Raw genomic sequence first — 22,829 nt, forward strand, 5'->3', positions numbered from 1 at the left:
GAAAAAAACCCATAGTTTTGTTGGGAAGCACTTCGACATCTGTTTGGAAATCACTGTGGAAATGCTAAAATTGCTAGGTGTTTGGTGTCTGCTCTCCCTCTGTGTTCCTCCTGTTGTCATTTCTTATTTCCTTTGGAGATAAGGACATCACAGCTGTGTTTCCCTCATAGCAGGACTGTATGAAACTGTAGCATGGCATTAAATGTATTGTGGTATGCGAAATAACAGGGCTGTCTGACCACACAGAATGGTGTTAGTCAGTTTTTAGGACCTCTTTGCCACAAGGAGTCCTGGGTTCTTCCTGTTCCTCACCCATTACCTTGCTACAAGCAGAGCTTGTGTTTGCTCTGCTACTGGGGTAACATTTATTGGTTCCTGATGCAGTACAGTGAGTAATTTCTCACAGTTTGTGCCTGGCAGAAACGCTGTCAGAGGTCCATTAAACTTGGGCCCACAGAGAGTGAAAAATTGGTTTTATTTAGATATACGTGTAGAGTTTGACATTTAAAATACTCCCACAGCAAGAGAAGATTCTGGTCTGACTCAACTATATCAGGCCATCTAAGGAGTTAGGGACAGGAAAATCTAGTGGGTTTTTGTGCCTCATGAAATACTGACCATCATTTGGTCTCAGTCTGTGCATGCTTAAACAATAAAGTGAGTATTTCTTCCTTCAGGGTCTGTCTTGTAACCTTATGACAACACGTCACTAGCAGTTACTGGAACAAGACTTCTGATTTCCTTCTACCTTTTAATGGCAGTGAGAGTGAACACAGGTAATGTTTTTACTGCAGGTAGGCTTCCAGTTCTGGTTCATTTTTTTAAAAAAAACCTCTCACCTTCACATTTGGTTATGATTATAAAGTGCATTTTCACAAGTATGAGATTTGTGCGTGGAGGTGATTGTGTACCTGCTTCCTTAGAAAGCCTTGGTATCGTTTGGGAAATATAAAAAGTTTCTTGCTATATTTATTGCTTTGTATGTCAGGTGTATATGGGATACAAGAAAATAACCTGAAAGAAATGTAAAACCCAGTATGAGGATGTTACATATATCTAGAGGTGTGGGTACATATTCCACATTCAGCAATGGGACTACTCCAAAACAGTTGGAAACAGAAGAAATGTCATTGTTCAGGCATGTATTTTCTTTCTGTTAATTTATTCAGTAATCCTTCAATGGTGTCTGACAGTATGAAGCTTTCTTGGCTTATGGAGAGCTGGGTATGGTGCTGATAAGGGAGCCATGGGTGCCTGGTATGGTGACGGTGCGCCTGTGGAAGAGATGCTGGTGTGACACCTCTGCAGGTCCCTGTGCACCACCACCCTCCCTGCCAGGGGTTTCTCTGTAATCGTAGTTGTGACAGTGCTACATCAGAGGGGTAATGAGGGAGGTTCTTGCCAGGAGAAAAAAGGTGCATGTGCATCCCAAAGGGTGATGGAGACCAGCTTTGCTCTGGATCAGCTGTGAGATCAGACTGTGAGGTGGGAGGGAATGTGCTGAGTGGAGCATGTGCGATATAAACAGGAGACTGCAGAGCTGGGAGGTTTGTGATCTTGATTTCTCTGGCTTTCCTGCTTATTCTCAAAGAAGTTACCCCTTCTCTCTTTCCTCCTCTGCTTCCATTGCAACAAAGAGCATACTCACTCCTCACAAATGGCTGCAGCAGGGGGCTCTACCATTAAGACTCAGTACAGCAGGATGGAAAACAGAGGTTTTTTCCCTGGGAAGGGCTGGAGGGAATCCATGTTTGCGTTCCCCCTGAAATTTTCAGTTTCTCTGTGAAATAATATTAAGCACAATATTTATGTAAAAAATAAAAATCTTTCAAACTGTAATATGTTTTTACTGCAATATGACCATCTTCTGAAGAAAGAAGCAGCGGAGTTACAACTAAGATTTCTCAAACTCCTCAAACCAAACAGTACGGTATTACTTTCAGCTTTCTATTGCAGAGCTGAGACAGGTTTATAAATTTGACCAAGATCATTAATGATTGCATCACTATCTTTTGATGACTTTAATGTGAATTTAATGATCTTGGGCTGATTATTTATAGAGAGTCTGTGGTAGAAATGAAAACTGAACTTAGACCCCCGTGAGCCAGAACTGTAACTGTGAGATGATTTTCCTTTCAGATGTAAAAGTGTTAAACTCATTCAGTTAATAACACAGTGAGAAGGCAAAAGAGGTGTTTATTGGTTTTCATTTGAATCTTGCAGGACTATATAGAGTATTCCAAGTGATGGGAGTGGGCTGTGGAGAGATGCATAAACTCTCATATAGGACATTGGCATATTTGTTCTGGCAACAGGGAAGATCAGAGTTTGGTGATCATGGCCAAAGGCTCAGGCATGTATCTCTGATTAGGTTTAACCACCAAAAACATGGGACTCTTTCTCTTTTGCTGTTCCTACTGTGTAATGGTATTGTGAGTCTGCTTCCCTCTTATAGTTGGTAATTCAAACACGGAGATGGTGATGGACAATAAAGACATCTGAATGGATTTAGGCTCTTCTCTCCTGCCATCAGACTTGACTCAGGTTGCTGTAGATCCCAAAACGCTTCCAGAGTTTCTCTCAGCAGCCAGACGAAAGCTATGGTGCTGTGCTAGGAAAATGCAAAGGATAGCTCGTGTAAAATTCTTCACCACCAAAAACAGTTTTCTGAAATTGTCATCAGCAGTTGTTCCTGGATTTTCACCATCATTTGTACTCTGTAGTAGTGGAAGTTGGTGGAGAGTGATGATGTGCTCCAGTATAATTCATCTCTCTGTCCTTTGTGGGGAGATTTTGGGGGGAAGGGATGATGTGGTTTAGACAGGCAAGAATGTCTTGTTTTGTTTGTGGTGGGAACTGCACATTTAAACTTTGTCTCAACTCTGTGCTAATACTGACTCAGCTCTGCTGAAATAAGGAGCACTATGACCCCCCCCAGGTCGCAGCCGGAGAGTAAACATGCAACCAACTAGTGTGTTTGTTACATTTACTTTCCCTTAGCACATCCTGCTGCTGCTAAGAGGTTTGGAGAACAGCTTGGACAATTCTTTCTTGCACCATGTTGTGGAACTTGCGAGTGAACTGACCGGTGTGCAAGGAACAGCCCAGCTCTGGTTACAGGTATGTTAAACTCAAGGTTGTGAGGGTGTCTGTCTTACCTGTGGTGTAGGTCCCAGACCCACTCTGCTCCCTTTCCTTTGCTTTCAAAGCTAAATCAGAACTTCCCTATCACATGCAAAGATGTGACAACAGGGAATGTTTTGAGAAGGGTCTTGAAATTGGCTGAAGCTCCACTTTTGTGCTTCGTGGAGCAGTTCTTATTCTGTGCAGAATGCCTTCAGGTACTGTCCTGCCTCCCGTATCACCTGCCTTCCACATCTGCCCTTAACATGTGATTTAGAGAGGGAAGGCTAGAGTGTGATTTGGACTCTCTGCACATGCTGAAGTTTATATGAAGTGTGTAGCACTTTTTATGTTGAATTTATTTATGCACACAAATGCACACACAAAAAATGCTGAATATTCCTCTCCAAGGTAACACTTAATATCATATGCACCCAGAACCAGAAGACAAGTATAGGAAAAAGAGTAGCTTGAGCTGTTATTATAGGAATGTGAACTTCAATTTCTAACAATACTTTCCAGAGTCTAGAACTGAGGGGTTTTTAACTCACATAGAAGCAGGCATAAAATTCAAAGTCTGTACATCTGAAAACTGATTGAAATGCAACTCATGAACGCCTCATATTTTTATGCCAAGCAGGCATTCCCCAGGTAGGCAGCTCTAATGTGATTGCCCTGAGGTGGAAGGGCCACCCACACTGTGGAAAGAGTAATTTATCTCTGTGCCTGCTCAGGCTTTGTCCTTCTTGCTCAGCCCTATGGCGTGAGTGGCAGAGAGTGCTGTCTGGGATGCCAGTGACCAAAGAGGGGCACATGCTCATCCCCACCCATGAACAGGCATCTTCCCACCCTCCCCGGAAGGGAAACCCTGAGCTCTTATTGCTATTGCTGCACAGTGGGGTAGAGCTGTCCTCTTGTGGCATTTTAGGTGCAGTTTTAGTGGTGGCATCTCTTGCCAGTTCTAGTCTGGCCTACATTTTAGATTGGGCTTTGGGATTGTGCTCAAGAAGAGCTGTCTTGGCGGAGCCCACGATTCCCATATTCAAGGATGTGGAAAGAGAGAAAGGTCAGCTCTCAGTACTGGTGGAAGCCCATTTCTTGTCAGCCGTACTTGCTTAAGGTAGGCTACTAATCTTAGCCTTAATTTGGGGTTTAGGGCCAAGGAAAGTAAACATGTCAGGGTCCAGGTTTTTCCAAGACTCTCGAAGGCTCAGAGAGATAAGAGGGCAGGAGCTGGCAGGGCCTTCACAGAATCACAGAATGTTAGGGATTGGAAGGGACCTCAAAAGATCATCCAGTCCAATTCCCCTGCTGGAGCAGGAACGCCTAGGTGAGGTTACACAGGAACATGTCCAGGTGGGTTTTGAATGTCTCCAGAGTAGGAGACTCCACATCCCCTCTGGGCAGCCTGTTCCAGTGTTCTGCCACCCTCACTGAGAAGAAGTTTCTTCTCTTGTGTGTGATCCATTTTGTGTCTGGTGCCTGTGCCCAGGAAGGTTCTGGTCTCAGTTTGGGGTATGGATTTGTGCTGGGCCAAGAGAAGCCTCCATGGCTCAGGGCATCCCAGGGTGCTTTACAATGTACAGACCAGCAGTTACAACCATGCTGCACTGGTCAGTATCCCCAAGCTGCAGTCAGAAGAGGTGAAGTCTGCAAAAATTTTCATTGCATTTAACTTTTATTCTATAAAAATCTGTGTTGTCTAACAAACTCCAGTAGATATTGCTGATCATTGACCCAAACACAGGGCTTTTGTTCTGAAAATATTGGATCTTTCTAGATTTGTTTTCATATCAGACAGTAAACAAAGAGAACACCCTGGGAAACTAATTGATTCAGATCAGATGGGTGTATTTCATTCTTTTATGCTTCTTGCTACTTGATATACTAAAAATATATGAAATAGAAAGTTTTTTCTGCATAGAGAAAGGTATTCTTCCATTCCTAAAGCTGTTGGGACATAATATATTGCTCTCCTGAAACCCCCTCCTGCCTCTTTCCTTCCCAAGGAGAAACTTCATCAAAATCAGCCTGGCTTCATAAGCTATATTAGCTTTGATCAAAGAATATTTTCTGACAGAAAAAAGTATTCTGTCAAAGTGTTTCTGTGTTAGGTATGTATCTGAGTGTGCATAGATGCATATTAGCTAGGTTTTAAAACTCTAAGGGGATTAAGAGCTCAAACGCATTGAAATTCAGGAGGAGTGAGACATTTTGCTTCCTTGGAGATACAGGCCCCAGAGATTTAGATCCCCAGGGGATGCAGCCAGGGAAACAGACAGCTATTAACTTTGACAAGAGCTCAGCATCACTTTTTCTAGGAAAATAATCTGTAGAAAAAAAAATTGTCAGTTCTGAATTGAGGAGACAGGTGAGAGGACATTTAGGTGCTATTCATGTTTCCTTTTGGGCACCATGCAGGTGCATTTCCGTTATTTTTATCAGTGGTTTAATATTACTGTTGACAGTGGTAGCATGGTTAAATCTGTAACAGGGGCTACATTTATTAATAAATCTGTCTTCTATTTGTATATCCCCTCCCACACAATTTTCAGCTTTGGACTCCTGTATCGTGAATATAAATGCACTAAAAATACATTTGTTTTTCTTAGTTGCCTGCTGCAGGGTCCCCTGAGCTTCACAGGCCACTGCTGAAATCACACATTGGTTTGATGTGGAGCCTGTGCAAGCACAGCTCTGCAAGAACAGTCATACGGAATCACACCAAAGATCTGGTCTTGTAGGGGATAGTTAGAAAAAGATCAAGATGACAAAGAGCCTACCTCTGGTTTACCTTTTGAGCTTCCAGCTGGTGGTAATTTAGTCCCTTACTGAGCCAGGATTTGCATCTGTATCATCACATTTGCTAGTCACCAATGAACCTAAGCTTCATTTATTTTTCCAATCTGTTTTGGAGCCTTTTTAAGCTTTTGGTCTCTGTACCATTCTCAGGCAAGTTCCACAATGAATCATGAGTTTTATTAATACTGTGCACGAGCCTTATTTCTACCCTTCTAGGAGCCTTACAGTTGATTTGTTCCGCAGGCAGGTGTCCTCCCAGCAGTGCCAGAGGTCCAGGGGAATCTGAAGATGCAGAAATGGCCTGCCCACAGCACTGGAGCATCACAGCACTGCATCTGCAGCAGAGACTTCTCTCCCACAACCTCCTCTGTCATTCGTTCGCACTGCAGTTTCAGCAGTGGGTAAGGTATGCTATAGATGTGTGGCAGGATCTAACTGCCGGCTCCCTCTGCAGGAAAAATACATAGAAACTACTCAGCCTGTCCCTCTGCTGTGTGTGTGATGAAAGCCAGCCTGGCAGCGCTGCCCACCTTTAGCTCTGCACCCCACAGGCAGGTGCGGGGAGGGGACACTCTGTAGGGTTATGTCTAGGGAACACTTACCTCCTCTCTTCAGAAACCATAGCAAATAATGATAAAACATGTGGATGAATTAGAGAGCAAAAAATCTCCACCATCGCACAGTCTAAAGCTGTGTCCTGGCTCTGCACTTGCTTTCTGCATCTCAGACTGTCCTCAGGGGAGCAGCGGCTGCTCCCTGCAGCCCGACTGGGCACTGCGGGACACACAGCGTCCCACGGGGTTACACGAGACCCAGGTGCCCCGCATGGCCAAGCAAGGGTCTCCTGCTGTGAGATGGCCCGATGGTTGGCAGCACCATCGGTTCCTCCTGCAGTTCTGCTGCAGCCTGGCCTGTGGGGACGGGGGCAACCAGGATGCTGGTGGCTGCAGCCATCTCACCAGCACCCGCGGCAACGGTCTCAGCCGGGCAGTGGAGCTTCTGTCACATTTTAAAGGATTGCAACGGAGGGATCTTTGACTGATTAATTTCTCAGGCATTTCTTTCACGCAGGTTGTTAATTAAAAAACAGAAAACTCCATTAACACGTCCTTAAAGGGCAAGTGCTTTGCCTCAGGTCAAGTTTGAACAGCTAAGCCTCTGTGTAAACATCTTGATTGGAAGTATTACCACTGATGAAGTTCCTTTTAGGCAACCAAAAGCTTTCTCTGTGGCAGGTTTTTTAACCCTTTAATTTATTGTATTTTATATATTTTAAACTAGTGCAAACACTGTTTATGTGTGGAAAACCAAAACAAGCAATGAAAATAGATACTTCTTCCGTGTGTTGGTGGATAAACACACTTTTTAGTATGTTGGTTAAAAATTACCAGCTAAATGAAAAAGATGCTTTCAGAACTTCATGCAGTTTAAGAAAGAAATAATCAGGCCAGTTCATGAAAAAAAATTTTGACCACTACATTGTTACTATGCAATTCTCTGAGGTTTTTTTTGCTATCATATATGTGATTGTTTCCTTTAAAACAATAAACCTGGTTACTATTTGTTGCTACTGTTAAATTTTCATCCTTTGTAGTTTCTCAAGACTACCAAAGCTAAAATAAAGAGAAACCTCTTTTAGGTCTCAAAAAAAGAGGAATTAAAGATAGAGCTCAGAAAGAAAACAACTTTCTTTTTTACCTTCTCTCTGACTTGTGTGTTTGGACAGGACAAAATTGAGTACTAACAGCAGAACCTGTGGGAGTTACAGTGATTCTTCCAAATCTTGTCTCAAAAATGAGTCCCACAGCTCCCCTGCAAAGTAATTGGTCTAATTAGGTGGTAGGAAGGAGCTTCTTTAAATTCCTCAGAAATTAAGACGTGTCATCCGCTTAACATCTTAGCATCTGTTACTGCCTCTTGCATGTTTCTCCACTGCATCAGTCTGAAGGACACTTTCCTGGACCTTTCAGAGAGAAAACCAAAACAAAACAACCCTTGAAAGAGAGAAGAAATCAGCCTTTTCTTCAGTGGGATGAAGCATGTAAGGCATTTCACCCCCTCCTTATTTCTCAGTTTGGTGCACATTTGCCTGGGTGAGTACAATAATCACTTTGTTAAGTTAAAATTAGGAGGATACAGGCATAACCTTAAATCCTGTAGTAATCCTTACTGTTGTGGTAATGTTTTCCTGAAATATTTTCCTTGGCAACTGATCCCTGTGTAAATGTTACCCTCTGTGTTTGTATATTTGGAGTTTTGTTTCAAATGGGCTGTTTTGAATCTCTAACTGTCTGTCAGTCAGTAGAATGACAACTAATTTGTTGTTTCTTTTTTTTTTAACTTTGTTTGCTGTTGTCTGGCAGCAAGTAAGTAACTATTTAATTATGGCTAATTGCTCATGCAGTAGGCATAATTTTAAGACAGAATGCACATAGAGTACTGGGTAAGATTCCGAGGCACTGGGAAGGTTTCAGACTTGCATGTGTAGAGTAGGGGAGAGGTGTACAGTCATTGCAAGCTGAAAAGATTTATGTTGCAGTGAAGCTGTCTGGAAGCGATTGAGATTGTTTAGAGAGATCCTGCTAGTTGACTTGTTTCTGTTGTGGTTTTTTCCCTTTCTCTATTTGGTGCTGTGTGAATACTGGCACAGTGGCATGTAGAAGTAATTTTGTTAAAAATATCTGCACAGATATAGTTCTGAAAGTCCATTGCAGCAACTGGGTGTGTTGCGCACTCATAGTATTCCCCAAACGGCTCATGTTTACTGAGAGTCAGCTAACAAAACCAAATAACTCCCACCTACAAAATGCTTTTCTTTGGCTTCTGTTTTAATTGCAGTTCAGGCAAATTATGCCCCCTATTTCTTTGATAATGGAGCCAGAAGCACAAACGGGAACATGGCACTTCTCAGCCTTTCGGAGGACGTACCTGTCGGTCAGTATTAAAATGAGTATGTTTAAATTATGAAACTGGAGCTGCTTACTCTTTCGATTAGCAACATGTATTTTGTTATAGGTTGTTGTTACATACTGTGGTCTTATGTGTTTTTCTCTCAAGCTTTTAATTGGCCTGAATTTAAAATGTCGTGTATGAATTGTAGCTGTGGTTTAAAACTTGGATTGTAGCTCCCCCTTTCTTGGTCCACCAATCTATTCACAGCATCAGAACAGAGACCTTTGGGGTCAGAAACAAATTAATGGTGGTGAGGGACTTCTTACCAATTCTGTAAATGCTTATGAGAAAAAAGCCTGGTTGCTAGTGGTTTTATCAGCCTTGGTAAAAGCAAGCTGTACATTGAAAAGTAACAGAGGCATGATTTTCTTTAAAGTGTTGTCACATTTTTCATGTTTACAATACAAATGGTAGAAAATGTTTCTACCTGGAGTGAAAATTACTTTGTCTGAATAACTGATTTTTTTTTTAAAAAAAAAAAAGGTTTAGTTTTGTTTTATTGAAAATTCAAAAATTGATGCATTTTCCAGCTTTCAGCATTTTAAGGCAGGTCTATTTATGCTTCATTTAACTGTAGTTGCATTAAGAAAAGTTCAATAAGAGCAAAAAGGTGATTTATAATAACCAATATTTTCCATGGGGGAAGGATAATTTCCTAACACTTAAAAAAATGTATATAAGATACATTACAGTGATGAACATCACCTTTTCTTCAAACATCGCACTGAGGTTTTGATTAGGATTTGCTCCTGTTTGTAGCTTTTACAGACTAAATCAGAAAAGTATTTAGCTATTGCAAATTGAGTGCCATTTATTAGCTGCCTTGTGTACAGTGGAGAGAGATGGCTGCGTGGGAAGGGGTGCTCCAAAATCTTCCCCTCCCAGGGCTTAGGCAGCTGGAGGAGGCGAGGGTGAAGGAAGGATACAGAGGGCTCAGCCTCCTCTGGAGGACCAATGCTGCCACCTTTTCCTTCCAAAATGTGACCAGGGTTGGTCACTGCTTTGGGAAGCAGCTGCCTGGGCTTTGCTCATTGTCTCGATTTCTGCTGCAATGGTATTAGTGTCAGCCAGGATCCACACTGGGTGTGTCAGGGCATGGGGAGGGCTGACTGGGAAGCAGTGACTTCTCCTTTGCCTGCTCAACCAGAGAAGAGGAGGAGGAGAAGGTGGCACATGGCGTAACAGTGACGCATCTAGACAAGGAACTTAAAAGGAGCTTGCTTATGATGCAGCAGGGATTTGCTATAAGCTCAGTGAAGCTTAACTGGAAAACTCATCTGAAGGCCAACAATAATGTAGTGGCACTTGCAAAAGTCAGAAGCAGATCGAGAAGGTGCAATTTTTGCTGTGCTTCTGCCCAAATTCACATGGAAACCACACTTTCTCAGCCTTGGTGATCCAGACAGCTCTGCTGATTGCTGGAGTAAGACTAGTCAGTGGAATCACTTGTCTAATAGTGTAGTTAAGGCTTGTCATACCAGACAGCCACAAAATGGGACCCTGACTCAGTTTGTGTGGGGTGGTGGTTGCCAAGTCCACCACTCAAACCGCAGGCAGTACAACTCACTTGCCATCAAACTCCCATCCCCTGGTGTGCTGTCAGCTCGCAGATGTTTACTGAGCATCACCCTCTCCCTGCCACCTCTGGCAGCCCCCTGTGTGGGAATGGGGAGCTGAAGATGGCACAGAGCCACAACACAGTAAAATATGTCCTTCCTTCCAGGACTGCAGCACCACATGGTCTCTCAGCACTCCCTGCAGCAGCAAAGTACAGCAGTAATTTTCCAGTGCTGGGAACCAGTGTGTCTGATCTGGGGCTCCAGGCAAAAAAAAAAGGAGAATGTGCGTGCCTCGACAGCAAAACAGCAGCATGACAGATCAGAGCCTGTGTTAGTGTTCATGTAACTAGCCTGTGTAAGAATAATGACAAATATACGATGGGCCTTTTCATGTGCTTGTGTGTCATTAGCAACCAGGCTAGGTACATAGAAGTCCCTGGAGAGTCTGGTTGCAGCAGTGACAAAGCTTAAGCTGCTCCATCTTCAGTGCTGATGTGCCTCATCCCTGCTGGCTTCATCCAGAATGTGTTTGCATGTGGTCACATTGGCTGACTTGTACTTCTCATTTGCTGTATAAGCTTGCTTTAAACGACAAGAGAGAAGCAGTTTCTGGCTTAAAGGTCCAAAGGTGCCACCAAAAGCATTTCTCTGAGGTGAAAGGTTAGGAAGTGTTGAACTTATGCTTTTGCAAAGGGCCTAAAGAAACCCTTGGAAAGGCACATAAGACCTGCATTTTGATAAATCCAAATGGAGTTGCCAGTGCTTCTTTGGACTAATTCCCAGAACACCTTGGCTAAAAGTTGTGAGTACTGCAGGGTCCTCTTTTCTGAAAGCGCTTTGGGAAGTTCCCTTGGGACGTGGGTGCTTGGGGTTTACTCAATGCAAACGGCTGCTGCTATTCTCTGACCATATCCCTCTGCCCTGTCTCCTCCAGAAGAAGGAGAAGGGGTCTTGTCTCCTATGTCTGTGTGCAGTCCCGAGCATCCACACTCCAGCAGTCATCTTTCAGTTTGAGCAGGTTGATCAGTGACAAAGCAAGGCAATTAGAACTTCCATATATTTGATTCTGGATGGCTTCACTCAGTCTTAGGTGATGCACTAATGGGCAGGTTACCATTATGTATTCCCTGTGCTTACATAAAATTTGGAATCATAGGCAGGATGGTTTTCTTGGCAGCAGCCAGTGTCTGATCTGAACAGTGCCAGGGACAGCAGCTTTAATAGACCTCCAGGAGTTTTACAGTCTTTGGTCCCACTGAGATTACAAGCAGCTGGCAAAGTGGTGTGTGTTAGTTATATTCCCAGGCATCTGTAGGCAAGGGACTTGCAACATTTTGAAGCACTGAAAGGGGATGAGGGATTCTCTGTGTGACTGTAGAAAGAGAAATTGCAGTGCTGCAGCTGCATGAACCCATCAAATTAAAGAAAATTACATTATCATGCTCTTATCATCCTTAACTTGACTTTCTTTTTGCTTGTGCAATTGTGCTTGCTTGTAGATAGCTGTGATCTACCGAGTTTACATGCCTTGTGACGTAATTTACCATAAAAACAGCAAGTACTGTTTCTGTGACAGCTTGAAAGTCTCTGCAGATTCCCAGATCCCATTTATTGCTGCAGAGCATGAGACCCCTCGAGGGAAGAAGAGCCAGATCAGCAACCCCTTCCAGTGCCAGATTTAGGAAGAATGGGAGAAGTTATGAGCTGAAATAGCAGTTGCTGTTTGTGTGCCTGTTTGGCAGGGCAGACCAGTGGTTGACTCTTTGCAAAGAGTTGCTTGTGTACATACAAAATGTACGTGTGCTCCTAAGCAAGGTCTTAAGGCATGTGTGGGATGCTATTTCAGGTTGTTTGTTTCATCTTACCGCATTAATCCCTGTAAGCCCTCATAGTGGGGACAGAGTGGAACTGAGAACAGCTGCAGAGCAAGGGATTGAAGCAGACTCAGGCAGCCTCACTTTGTTACTATCTCAAAGCCCAAGGATCATTGGTGCTCTGGAGATCTTTACATACCTCTCATCCTTGCATTTTTCCTTTCTGTTTTTCCCCATGCCTCCAAGAACGCACTCTTCTCCATTAGAAGCCAGTTTGTGGTGACAGTTCTTTGATCAAAGCTACAGCTGCCAGCTACCTACCACTGCCTGACTGACCACTTCAGATCTCACCATCCTTCGAGCTTCCTCTCTTGTTCCTGCATGCTCCTGGTCTTATTTCTTTCCATCATTCACAGCTGGCTGCACAGAGCCTTCTTGTCCCCTCTGGTACCCATTGTTCCTTCCTTCTTTGTATCACTCTGATCCAGCTGATATTCCCAAACTGACGAGAGTCCTGCTAATGTATTTCCTGGTCCTTCCTGCAGTGTTTAGCAATCCCACACTGGTACTCTGCCATTTCTCTGTGTTTCTGTGTTTCATCCACCTGCAATGAAACTGCAATGAATTTTTTCTGCTCACAATTTATTTCCAGCCCTCCTTGTCACAAAAAGTATCTGAGTGAAATAATTAGCATGCTTCTTTTAAAAATAATAATTCCTTTCTGACTAGAAATGACACAGACATGCACAATTTAGCCCAAGCTATGTCTTGAAATCTAGAGACCCACCAAGACCTCACATTCAGACGACTCCAGAAAGGCTAAATGTGTGAAAGAGCAAAAATACTCAACTTTTTTCAGAAACTGAAATTCCCCCTAGGAAGGAACTACCAGAACAAGACATTAAACACAGCCTGCTCTCTGCATCATTGCAGCAGAGCTGACACTGCAAAAAGAGGAGCCCCCTGCGGAGCAGAGTGCTGCACAGACACGCTGAGGGCTCGCAGGTGCTGTTGCCTTCGCTTTTGTTTTTATGCTTCTGACAGAAACTGCAGATACATCAGAAAATTCCTCTCAGATGGCTTCTCCTTGGAGCTGGTTGCTTTGGGTGCCATGGGGGACACATTCCTGGGCTGATGTTCCAGGCCCTTTGCCAAGTGCTCACCGCTGGACCGCCCCCTCTCCCCGCTGCAGGCACTTGCAGCTGTGGGGCCCATTTCAGTGGCTGCAGTAGCACCCATGGCTTTGGGGCTGCCCATCCTGGCCATGTTTCTGCTCTACCAGGCAGCACAGGGTGCTGGTGCGCAGGGAGGGAGCAGGAGTTGCCTGGGTGTGCTCAGGAAGGAGTAGCTGATAGTGAATAGGAAAGGAGATGTTTTTGAGATAGTCTTGGTTTGTGGTCCGCGTCCTCCAGGAGCCTTAGCTCCCTTTGCTTGGCATGAACGTGGAGTGTAGAGCAGCTGTCTGCAGGTTTTGTGTTTTGTGTCTGTCACCTTTCCTGATGGGGAAACAGGCCTTTGGCTGAGACAGGTGAAAAGCAGGTGTGTAGCCCCAGTTGAGATGGCATTTGCTGTGGCATTGGTAACAGAGGTGTCCTGTCCTGGCAGCATTGCCATGGATGTCTCTCTCAACATCTTGTTAACAGATGTCAGCTGTGGTGGCAAAGGACAATGCGAGGACTGAACATGACTCCAAAATGTGCCTGGCTTGTTTAACTTGGCAGGGAGGCAGTTTGATTGCTGAGTGTCGCACAGCAGAGCAGGAGAGTGTGTCTTCATCAAGAGGGCAAAACCAGCCCCAGAGCACATGGGCAGAGGCTGGTCATGAATAAATTTAAGTCAGAAATAAAGTAAGACAGAGAAATGGCATCATGGGGCAGCCATTCAGCCTGAGTGCCAGGAGCAAAGTGCAAATGACTTTTAAGATGGAATAGAAAAATGGAGCAAAAGCCTGGCATGGCTCCTGGGAGGCAGCTGTAGCAGGGAGCATCATCCAGCTCCCCAGGACTTCTTGTCCCAGCCTGAGGTGCCATGCCCTACAACTCGGAGCATCCAGCTCTTCCAAGTGGGGTCCTTACATGGCATTTGCCATATCCCCTGGTAAAGTCTTTTCTATTAACTTATCTTTCTGACATGGAGAGGCTGTTTACTTGGTATTCACTGATAAGATTTTAGCTATTTTATTCATTTATTTCTTTTTCAGCAAGTGGAGGCAGCACACTGTGAGAAGATTTTTTTTAATTGGCATTAACACTGTGCCGAGAAGTGTTCCTAGGGTGTTAATGGTATGGAGAGTATTGTGCAGTGAAATTACAATTCAGACAAAATTAGAAATTATAATGATCTAGAAAAGAAATTTTGATCCACAATCCAATTTAAAAGGCACACGAATGTCCTGTATTATGAAAAATGAAGAAGTATTAGCTTTAGCTAGGAAGCAAGCAGTCCAGTGTAAAGATCAATGATGTCTTTCATTATATGCTCAGAAACCTCAGTAATCTCAGTCTGAACTAATATAAAGGCTTCTTCTCATATTTAGCAGCAAGAAAATTCCTAGAGAGGAAGTTGTAAGAGAGAAAATGTTAAGACTGGAAGAACAAGCCCAGGTTCAAATGTATTCACCTAAACTTTCACAGTCTATTCTTCCCTAGCACATGCTTTGTGATCCCTGGGGAGCACTTTGCAGTTCCTGTGCCACCGGTGTTGGTAGTTTGGGGCAGTCCCGGGCACAGCACCAGACCATGTGCCTGGTTGTTGCCCACAGGCTCCAAGAGACTCCACATGTGGGTTGTGGTGTCCATCCTGTTTTTCCACTGCACCAGCAGCACCGCTGAGCAGCTGCAGACACCCTCACGAGCTGGGAATGGGCAGGAGAGCCAGCCCTGTGGAACAGGGAATGGACAGGAAGAGTGAGGAAGAAGGGCAGAAAAGCAACTAAAAAGTAAAAGCTTCTAATGACTATAAAAGGCTGAAGAAAAGCCCTGTACTGATAATGATGTCAGTGAAGTGCTGACAATTGACAACTGAATTCTGCATTTGGCCCCAGCTGTGATGTTGAGACAAAACTTTTGAAAAACAAGAATATGTGCAGTCAGTGCTGGTGCTGCAGAAGCTTCAGCAGTCTTGAAATTTCTGTCTGTTGTGTTGACAGCTCTATCAGGAGGCAGGTGTCTTTGCATTTCCTTGCATTTCTTTGTACTTACACAATTCAGTTGTTACAATCAGCAAAGTGCCTCATCATACCGCTCATTGTCTTTCCCTAATTTTGGGGGATCTCAGTGTTGTTATTTTCTACTCTGTTTCATGAGAAAAGTCCTAGAAAAATACGATGTTTTGTAGTTTTGTGAACCTCTTTTGCAAATCTTGCCTATTTATTGGCTGGCTGAGCCAGCTCATAACAGGGTCTGTTTGTGCTCCTTTGGGCCCATTGGCTTTTGCAGTGTGAACATTTTTCTGTACTAAGTATTCCAAATATTGCCCTGGTAATTATCATAAGAGAGTTTACTCATAAGTAAGCACAGATCTCATGTGGCTTGGCATAATCTCTTGCTATGCAAAGAAGATAGCCATGTTTTCTAAGTATCAGGACTGATGCCTGAACATTGCACGTCTGTTAAGCCCACTGATCTGTTTGCTTCACATTTTGCATGCCAAGCAATAAGCAAATGAGGAGTGAGAGACTGCATTGCAAAACTGAGGAAACATTCAAGAAGCTGACCTGTCAGTGCAAGGGGCAGGAGCTCAACCAAAGCTCTAGAGCTGGTGGATCTGGTCAGCGATAAACTCCACTGCAGAGAGGATATGAGAAAAAGATTATGACTTTTGAGTACAGAACTAAAAATCTCTCAAACTCAAGGCCAGAATAGTTTAAAACTGGAGTCTTCTGGCTTCCCTTTGTAGTGTTCTTCCTTAACTTTATGCTGGCTTTCTTAGCAGGGATCCTTCCGTCATATCTTTGTGTCCCATGCACAAGCAAAACCCATACTAACCATTGAGCCACTTGGCTACAGTATTTCCAGTGCAGAGAACTTCGTTAGATGTAAAGCATAGTTTCTGTTCCAAACCTCTGCAACTTGCATATCTCAGGTTACTTACCCAAGGCACAGCAGATTGGAAGGAAACAACTACAGTGTTTTGTATTTCAGGCTCAGTTAACTGATATTTGTAAAATGCTTGAAGCTATTTGGCTGAAGATATTAATGCACAGTAGAATGACAGACATGTAAGTTTAAAAAATAATACTACTAAATCCTCACCGTGCTTTAAAAACGTGGGTGTTAAAACTCCCCAGGAAGTATCACTTCTGATAAACAAAGTCAGTTTACTGGAAAAACTGGCACCAATTTCTCAAATGTTTAAAAATAGAAATAACAATCTCTTTTTCTCCAGCTTGTGAAAGAAATACATTGATGAGTTTATAGAGCTTATGCATTGCTATGAGCAATGTGTGTTAAGTAGAGAATTTAATGAGAGGGAGCTAATGAGGAGGAGCAAAGTAGGAAAGAAGAACTTGCATGTCTTGGGTCTGAAAGTGGAAAAGTCTGTGAATGTCCTTGCACCTTCTGAGCCTCAGAGCCCGGGACCAGTCCCGTGGGAGGGGGCCTTCTGCTGCCAGATCCTCTGCCTGCTCCATTGCAATTTTGTTGTCCCCATAGAGCAGAAATGAGTGAGGGCCTTTTGGTACTGCTGAGATTGTCACCCAGTCATACAGCAGTGTCACTTCTGACTCACCTGGGGTGAGAGTTAGTGAAGAGCTTGCAATCTGTGTGAACACTATGATATGAACAATATTGATCTAGGTGCAATTCCACAGGAAGGGGCCTGAACTGAGTGAAACTAGCACTGATAAAATTCATTTAAGCAGTACACTAAAAAGCGGCAATCAGAACTATGAACTGTCTGCTTCTCTGTATTTCCCAGTAAGTGGGTTTGATTCACAAAAGCTTTGCCTACTGTAGGGGAGCTAAGTTCCGAAGGAACAGATCAGTGAAATCTTCACTGGTTGAAGTAACCACAGGGAAATGCTGTTGAATGTCAATTTTTCAGGTACCCATGTGTATACTCTGAATGGAACTGATCCAGAAGGAGATCCTGTGACGTACGGCCTGGCCTATGAAGCTGGATCAAGACGCTACTTTTCTGTTGACAAGAACCTTGGAAATGTTACGCTGATTGAGGAGCTTGACAGAGAGGTAGAGTGAAATGGCACCACTCTGTGTGTTAATGGGATTTCTTTCAGTTTAATTTGATCTATGGCTTTGAAGGACAATGCCAACTTATTTGCCCTGAGCCATCTAATATACTTTGCAATTCTGAAGCATTTTACTTCATGCATCACATTGTTTACCAGTTGACTTGCGCCACTGACACTGCTGTCAAATTTTTGAGCAGCTGTCTGTCCAGCTTTTGCCAAAGGAATGAGGTGTAAACTTCTCTTATTTTCCCCCATCTGCATCCCATCAAGAGTTTAGCGGCAGTTACAGCCCTCTAATCCTCAAACAGGGAACTCTTCTGTCATTAGGAGGAAGTAGAGATTTGTGTAAGTAGTGTTCCAGGTTACTTTTCAGGTTACACCATAGCCCCTTAGCTCATGTGTAACCATGTGGGTTAAAGATGCTCCCAGCAACAGTGGCCTGAGGCAGCCTTATTCTGGGAACACAGGCACTGAACCCTTGCTATCTTCTTCACAGGGAAGGGTACACAGTGCTTAGTAAACCCTTCCAAATGCTGTGCACTGAGACAAAAGAATTTTGAACCAATAGTGCCTTTTCAGGGAGTGCTTCTTGAGAAAGATGACTGATTTTCACTAGCATTTTACAGGACAACAGGGATTCCCAGACCAACCATCTCTTGACAGTAGCCTCAGAAAGTCCAAGGAGCCCCACATCTGGAACATCTGAGGGGTTTTCCTAGCCTCTGCTATGATTGCTTCATGGTACTAGTTGTTACTTTCATGTGCCTGCCGAGACACATTTAAATTTGCAGTCCCTTTTCCAATCAGGGTAAACACCATCTCCAATAAAGGAATTTTCTTGGTTTACAGAAGGAAGATGAGATTGAAGTTATTGTCAGTATTTCAGATGGCCTGAGTACAGTAAGTATTTAATGATGCTGTAGCTTGTCAAACTGTCCCTACATACATCCTCCTATTAAATTACCTTACAGGGACTATCTCATTTTATCAGAAAACATAGTCTCATTAGTCTTACCTCCTGTTTCAAGAGTTACTGAACTTCGAGAAACTCATGTCTCAGCTGTTTGAGGATAATTACAATGTGATGTGAGCTGAAAGACTGACTTAGTGGCCTGCTGAACTGTTGCAGCTTCCTATGGAGTTTCACTCTCAGCTCAGTAGGATCCCAGTAGAACCCACCTAAGAAAGACCTGGAGGCTTTTTGGAGAAAAGAATGACTTTATAGGAACTGGTGTTGGACACTCAAGACCTGGCTGTCCCTCTACCCCTGCAACGCTTCTCTAGCATGGTATTTCGAAGATTTGCTTAGGCTAGGGTTGTGGGGGTTTTCTTGTGTGTTGATTTGATTATGTTTGATCATTAAGGACTTATCTGAGACATTGCAGAAACATCTAATCCTAGTTCTGCAAATTTCCTTGGCATTTTTGGTTTACAGACGGATGCTGTCACACCCAGGATATTAGTCTGCCAATAAGAGGACCTGGGCTTCATCACTAGAGATGCCACAAAAGTGGGACCCTCTTACTATCTGCAAGACAGAATAACATTACAGCTATTCTCTGTCTCAAATAAATTAATTTTCATTACTGCAACGAATGTTTGGGAGGTGCTAGAATCCTACAGGCACAACTGCCCTGGCAACCTCTGTAAATAGGAAATAATGACATCACATCCGCATGGCCACTGGGAAGTTCTGTTTGTCAAATATGTTCAGTTTTGTATTATATTTTTAGAAAGAGAATGCATATTTTGTTCAAGATGGATTGTTATGTATCAGCATGCCATTTGTACATGCAAGTTATGCATGCTATTAACCTAGTCTCATGGCATCAAATGAGGTATTAATGAACATTCTTGGCTGTCAGGTACAAACTTTTGCAGTCTTTTATATATTCTTATAAAATAAATCATGTTATCTTGAATGCCGTAAGAAGAAGAGAGACTTCTGAAAATCAGCCCCAATCTGTAATTTATACAATACTCTGAAAATCCTTATTTAATTTGGAGGTATCTGGGTGTTCTTGACAAAGCAAATTCTTCTGGATGATGGGATATTCTGTATTTTTTTTTTATGATGTGCTCAATTTTAGTAGTGCAAAATTATTCTATTACAACATAATTTTTCATTGCCTTTGACTACACCTTAGTAGGCAAATTAAGAGGTACATATTGGAAAACATCTTGGGTCATAATATGTTCTCCATATTCTACTCCAGGTTTCTGAAAAAGTCAGGATCCTTGTAATGGATGCTAATGATGAGAGCCCGGAGTTCATCAATACACCTTACATAGTCCAAGTCCCAGAGGTTGGTGAAGTTCCTTTGCATACTGGAAGTACATTTCAGTAGGATGTAAGAGGAGCTAGTATGTTTTCAGTCAAATAACAAGATACATAGAGCTAACTTGCATTCTTTTGGTTTAGGGTTTGGGTTTATATTTAATATTCACTGCAAACTCAGGGAATAAGTCTATAGTTACCTAAAGTGTGCTATTTTGTGAGAAAGTTCCAAGATGTGAGTCATTGGGAGTTTTTAGAATTTACTTTAGTGGGAATAGGATGCACTCAGTCTTAGCTGAGATTTCCTGTCATTTTTATACCAAAACGTTTTTCTTCCTTCTTGTTCATTTCCAGTTTTTTCAATTTTTAATCTCTTCTCTCTTTTCTTTCTGCTCTTTGATTCCCTCAATGCATTTATATTCATTCTACCGTCACTCTCTTTTTCTACCTCCTTGCATGCTCGTTTTTCATTCTAACTCACCTGTTTTTCGACTTCTGTGTGACTCTGGTAACTCTTCCTGGTCACAGAACACTCCCTCCGGCAGCAGTATCTTTAAGATTGAGGCAGTGGACAAAGACACGGGTTCTGGAGGAAGTATCACCTACTTCTTGCAGGTAAGGTATTACCTAGACATTCAAAAATAACCTCTCATTTACTGCACCAGAAAACAGGCATTGACAAAAGGGATATTGTCTGATGGCAGGCAGACAAATATAGTCCAGCGAGCAGAAGGAGGAGCTGGAGTTGCCACTGCCACTTGCCAGCAGGACTCCTTTCTTTCGAGTAATGGGGGGAGCAAGTCTAACTTGTAATCTTGTGTGCATGTGGGATTTCTAAAGCATAAAATAGCTTTCTTTAGAAAGCAAAATACACTGGAAAACCCAAATGGGCACTTCAGTGTAGCAGGCTGGTGCATTTTTAGACCTGGATCAACAGTGTGAAATATGAGGTACTAAGTCTTCTCACTGACACACCATACCTGCTTGAAACCAGCCTTTCAGGCAATGCCCACCGGTAAAGAACAGAGAGGACTTTCTATTTAAAGCTGAATTTCTTTGTTACAGACGTTCTGAATGCCAAAAGGGCAACTTTTTGCATTATATCTTTCAAATTCCTTCTTCCTATAGGTAGCTTCATCCAGATTAGCTGCAGTTCCCCTTATTCAAGAGGAAAATAAAACAAAACTTGTTGCAATATTTCCTGCGGATGCAAATATGGAAACAAGTTGCAAGATATTTACCTAGCACTAAAGCTAATCCTATTAAGAGTTTGGGCATACTATGAAAGAACACCTTGAGTGCCTTGTTGAAATTTAGTTTTGATTTTGCCAGTTATGATCCATTTAAAGTACAATATGTACAGGCTGATAGACTATGAAGCCAAGGAATGGCAATTTCAAAATTCCATGTCTAGTTGATAAATTTGTGTGGCAAAAAGGTTACTAAATATGTGTATTTGTTGAAAAAAAAAATGTTGCCAGGTGTTTTGGCACAATCTCTGGGAATTCTCAAGTTGTACAGAAAAAAGTCTCTCTGAAAGTCTGATGTAGGCAGGGGGTGATATCTACCGAAAGGCTAAGATTAACCAGCAAGTGACTGTTGTGTACGGATACCCAAACGGAGATGTGTTTACAGATATCTCCAGTCCAGAAGAATGGAGTGAGATATTTTTTAGGGCTTTTTGGAAATCAGGTGTCTTTTAGGTTATATTTGTATATTGCAAAAATCACCAAAACACCACCCTATTGACAATAATCCATGCATGCAAATTTCCTGCTTTTTTTTTTAAGGCCAGCAGAACTTTGAAACACAAAGGGATAACACCTTTTTTCCTCTTCCTTTTCCTTTCATCCTTTTTTTTATGTTAAGCTTCCGTACCTTTCTCCATGCAATAAACTGTGTTAACCAAAGTTCAAGATTTTACAATGAAATACTAAAAGACTTTTAAAATCTACATTGCAGGTAACTGATTTATTCTGAATAATGAGAGACTCGTGGTTGGTTCATGAATTGTTCATAAACACACAGAGTTGAAATTCATCAAATATATTATTCACCTAAACCATATCATTATTCTAGTCTTTTCCCTTAGCAGATGAAATAAAAAATGAATCCCTACGGCAATCTTATTTTCATTCCTGTAATCTCTCGCTTTTTCTTTTTTTCTTCTAGAACATCCATGCTAATAAGTTTACAATAGACCGTCACAGTGGTGTCCTGCGCATCAAAACAGGGGTCACCTTGGACTATGAGAAATCAAGAACACATTTTGTCATTGTGGTTGCCAAGGTATAAAGCTTTTATCTGAAACTAGAGGCAGTGGGGGGGTATATTTGAGTAGGAGTGGTTAGTTCAAATACAAGTGTGACTTAAAGGGTGGCTGAAACATGAAGCGTAACATTGAGGCAGCAATGTCACTCCCTGTGGAACATCTGGAGTTGTAGAGGATAACATGGAAAAGTGAGGAAGGAAAGGTGACCAATGTCTGTTGCTCAACAGCGTCTGGAGACATTTGGAATGTGTTTCCCACATTTCTCTTAGGCCACAGTGACAGGATAGTGAGCCCCACTGCAGGAAGTCACCTGTGCATTTTGAGAGTCACCTAGAAGTGAAGGGTTGGTATGTGAGGCCCTGGTTTGATAAGCATCAGCCTTTGGGCAAACACAGGTGGCCAGGGTCAGCTTGTGCTGCCCAGGGCGCCACAGCCAAGGCAGACCCCTGGCAGGCAGGCAGAGCAGTCACGGGCATCAGCCACAGCAAGTCACAGGGCACAGCTGGACCAGATGTCTTTTCCTGAAATATCTGTGGATGTTTCTTTCTTTCACTTCTCTGCTGCCTTGTGGTAGGAGCTTATTGAAATCCTGCAAATATTGCTGCACATCCCTTCTTGCTACTGTCATTCTCAGCAGTGCTGTGCCTGTGGCACAGCTGAGGATTCATAACAGGCATTAAAAGTTTATGGATTCTGAAGTAAAGTCTCTCAGAATCCTGAGGGGACCTGTCACACAGACAGGAAGGAGGACAGTTTTGCTGCTACTTATGGGAACTTTGAGTTTCTCATGTTTTATGAAAAACGTACAGATCCTTTTGTGTATTTATTTAGCCAGGTT

General features: G+C 42.8%; 1 protein-coding gene across 1 annotated transcript in view; it reads left to right on the forward strand.

Annotated features, from left to right (window-relative positions):
* Positions 1 to 7,957: 7,957 nt before the first annotated feature.
* Positions 7,958 to 22,829, forward strand: part of CDHR1 (cadherin related family member 1) — a gene marked incomplete at both ends in the record, with an annotated part of 43,855 nt that continues 28,983 nt past the window's right edge. The window contains 7 exons of the mRNA XM_080348113.1: positions 7,958 to 8,018; positions 8,764 to 8,859; positions 17,294 to 17,439; positions 18,291 to 18,341; positions 19,658 to 19,747; positions 20,248 to 20,334; positions 21,892 to 22,008. Of these exons, the coding sequence (XP_080204239.1) occupies positions 7,958 to 8,018; positions 8,764 to 8,859; positions 17,294 to 17,439; positions 18,291 to 18,341; positions 19,658 to 19,747; positions 20,248 to 20,334; positions 21,892 to 22,008 (648 nt within the window). The remainder of the gene's footprint in view (positions 8,019 to 8,763; positions 8,860 to 17,293; positions 17,440 to 18,290; positions 18,342 to 19,657; positions 19,748 to 20,247; positions 20,335 to 21,891; positions 22,009 to 22,829) is intronic.

The sequence above is a fragment of the Nesoenas mayeri genome, assembly GCF_963082525.1.
Source record: "Nesoenas mayeri genome assembly, chromosome: 7".
Lineage (NCBI taxonomy): Eukaryota > Metazoa > Chordata > Aves > Columbiformes > Columbidae > Nesoenas > Nesoenas mayeri.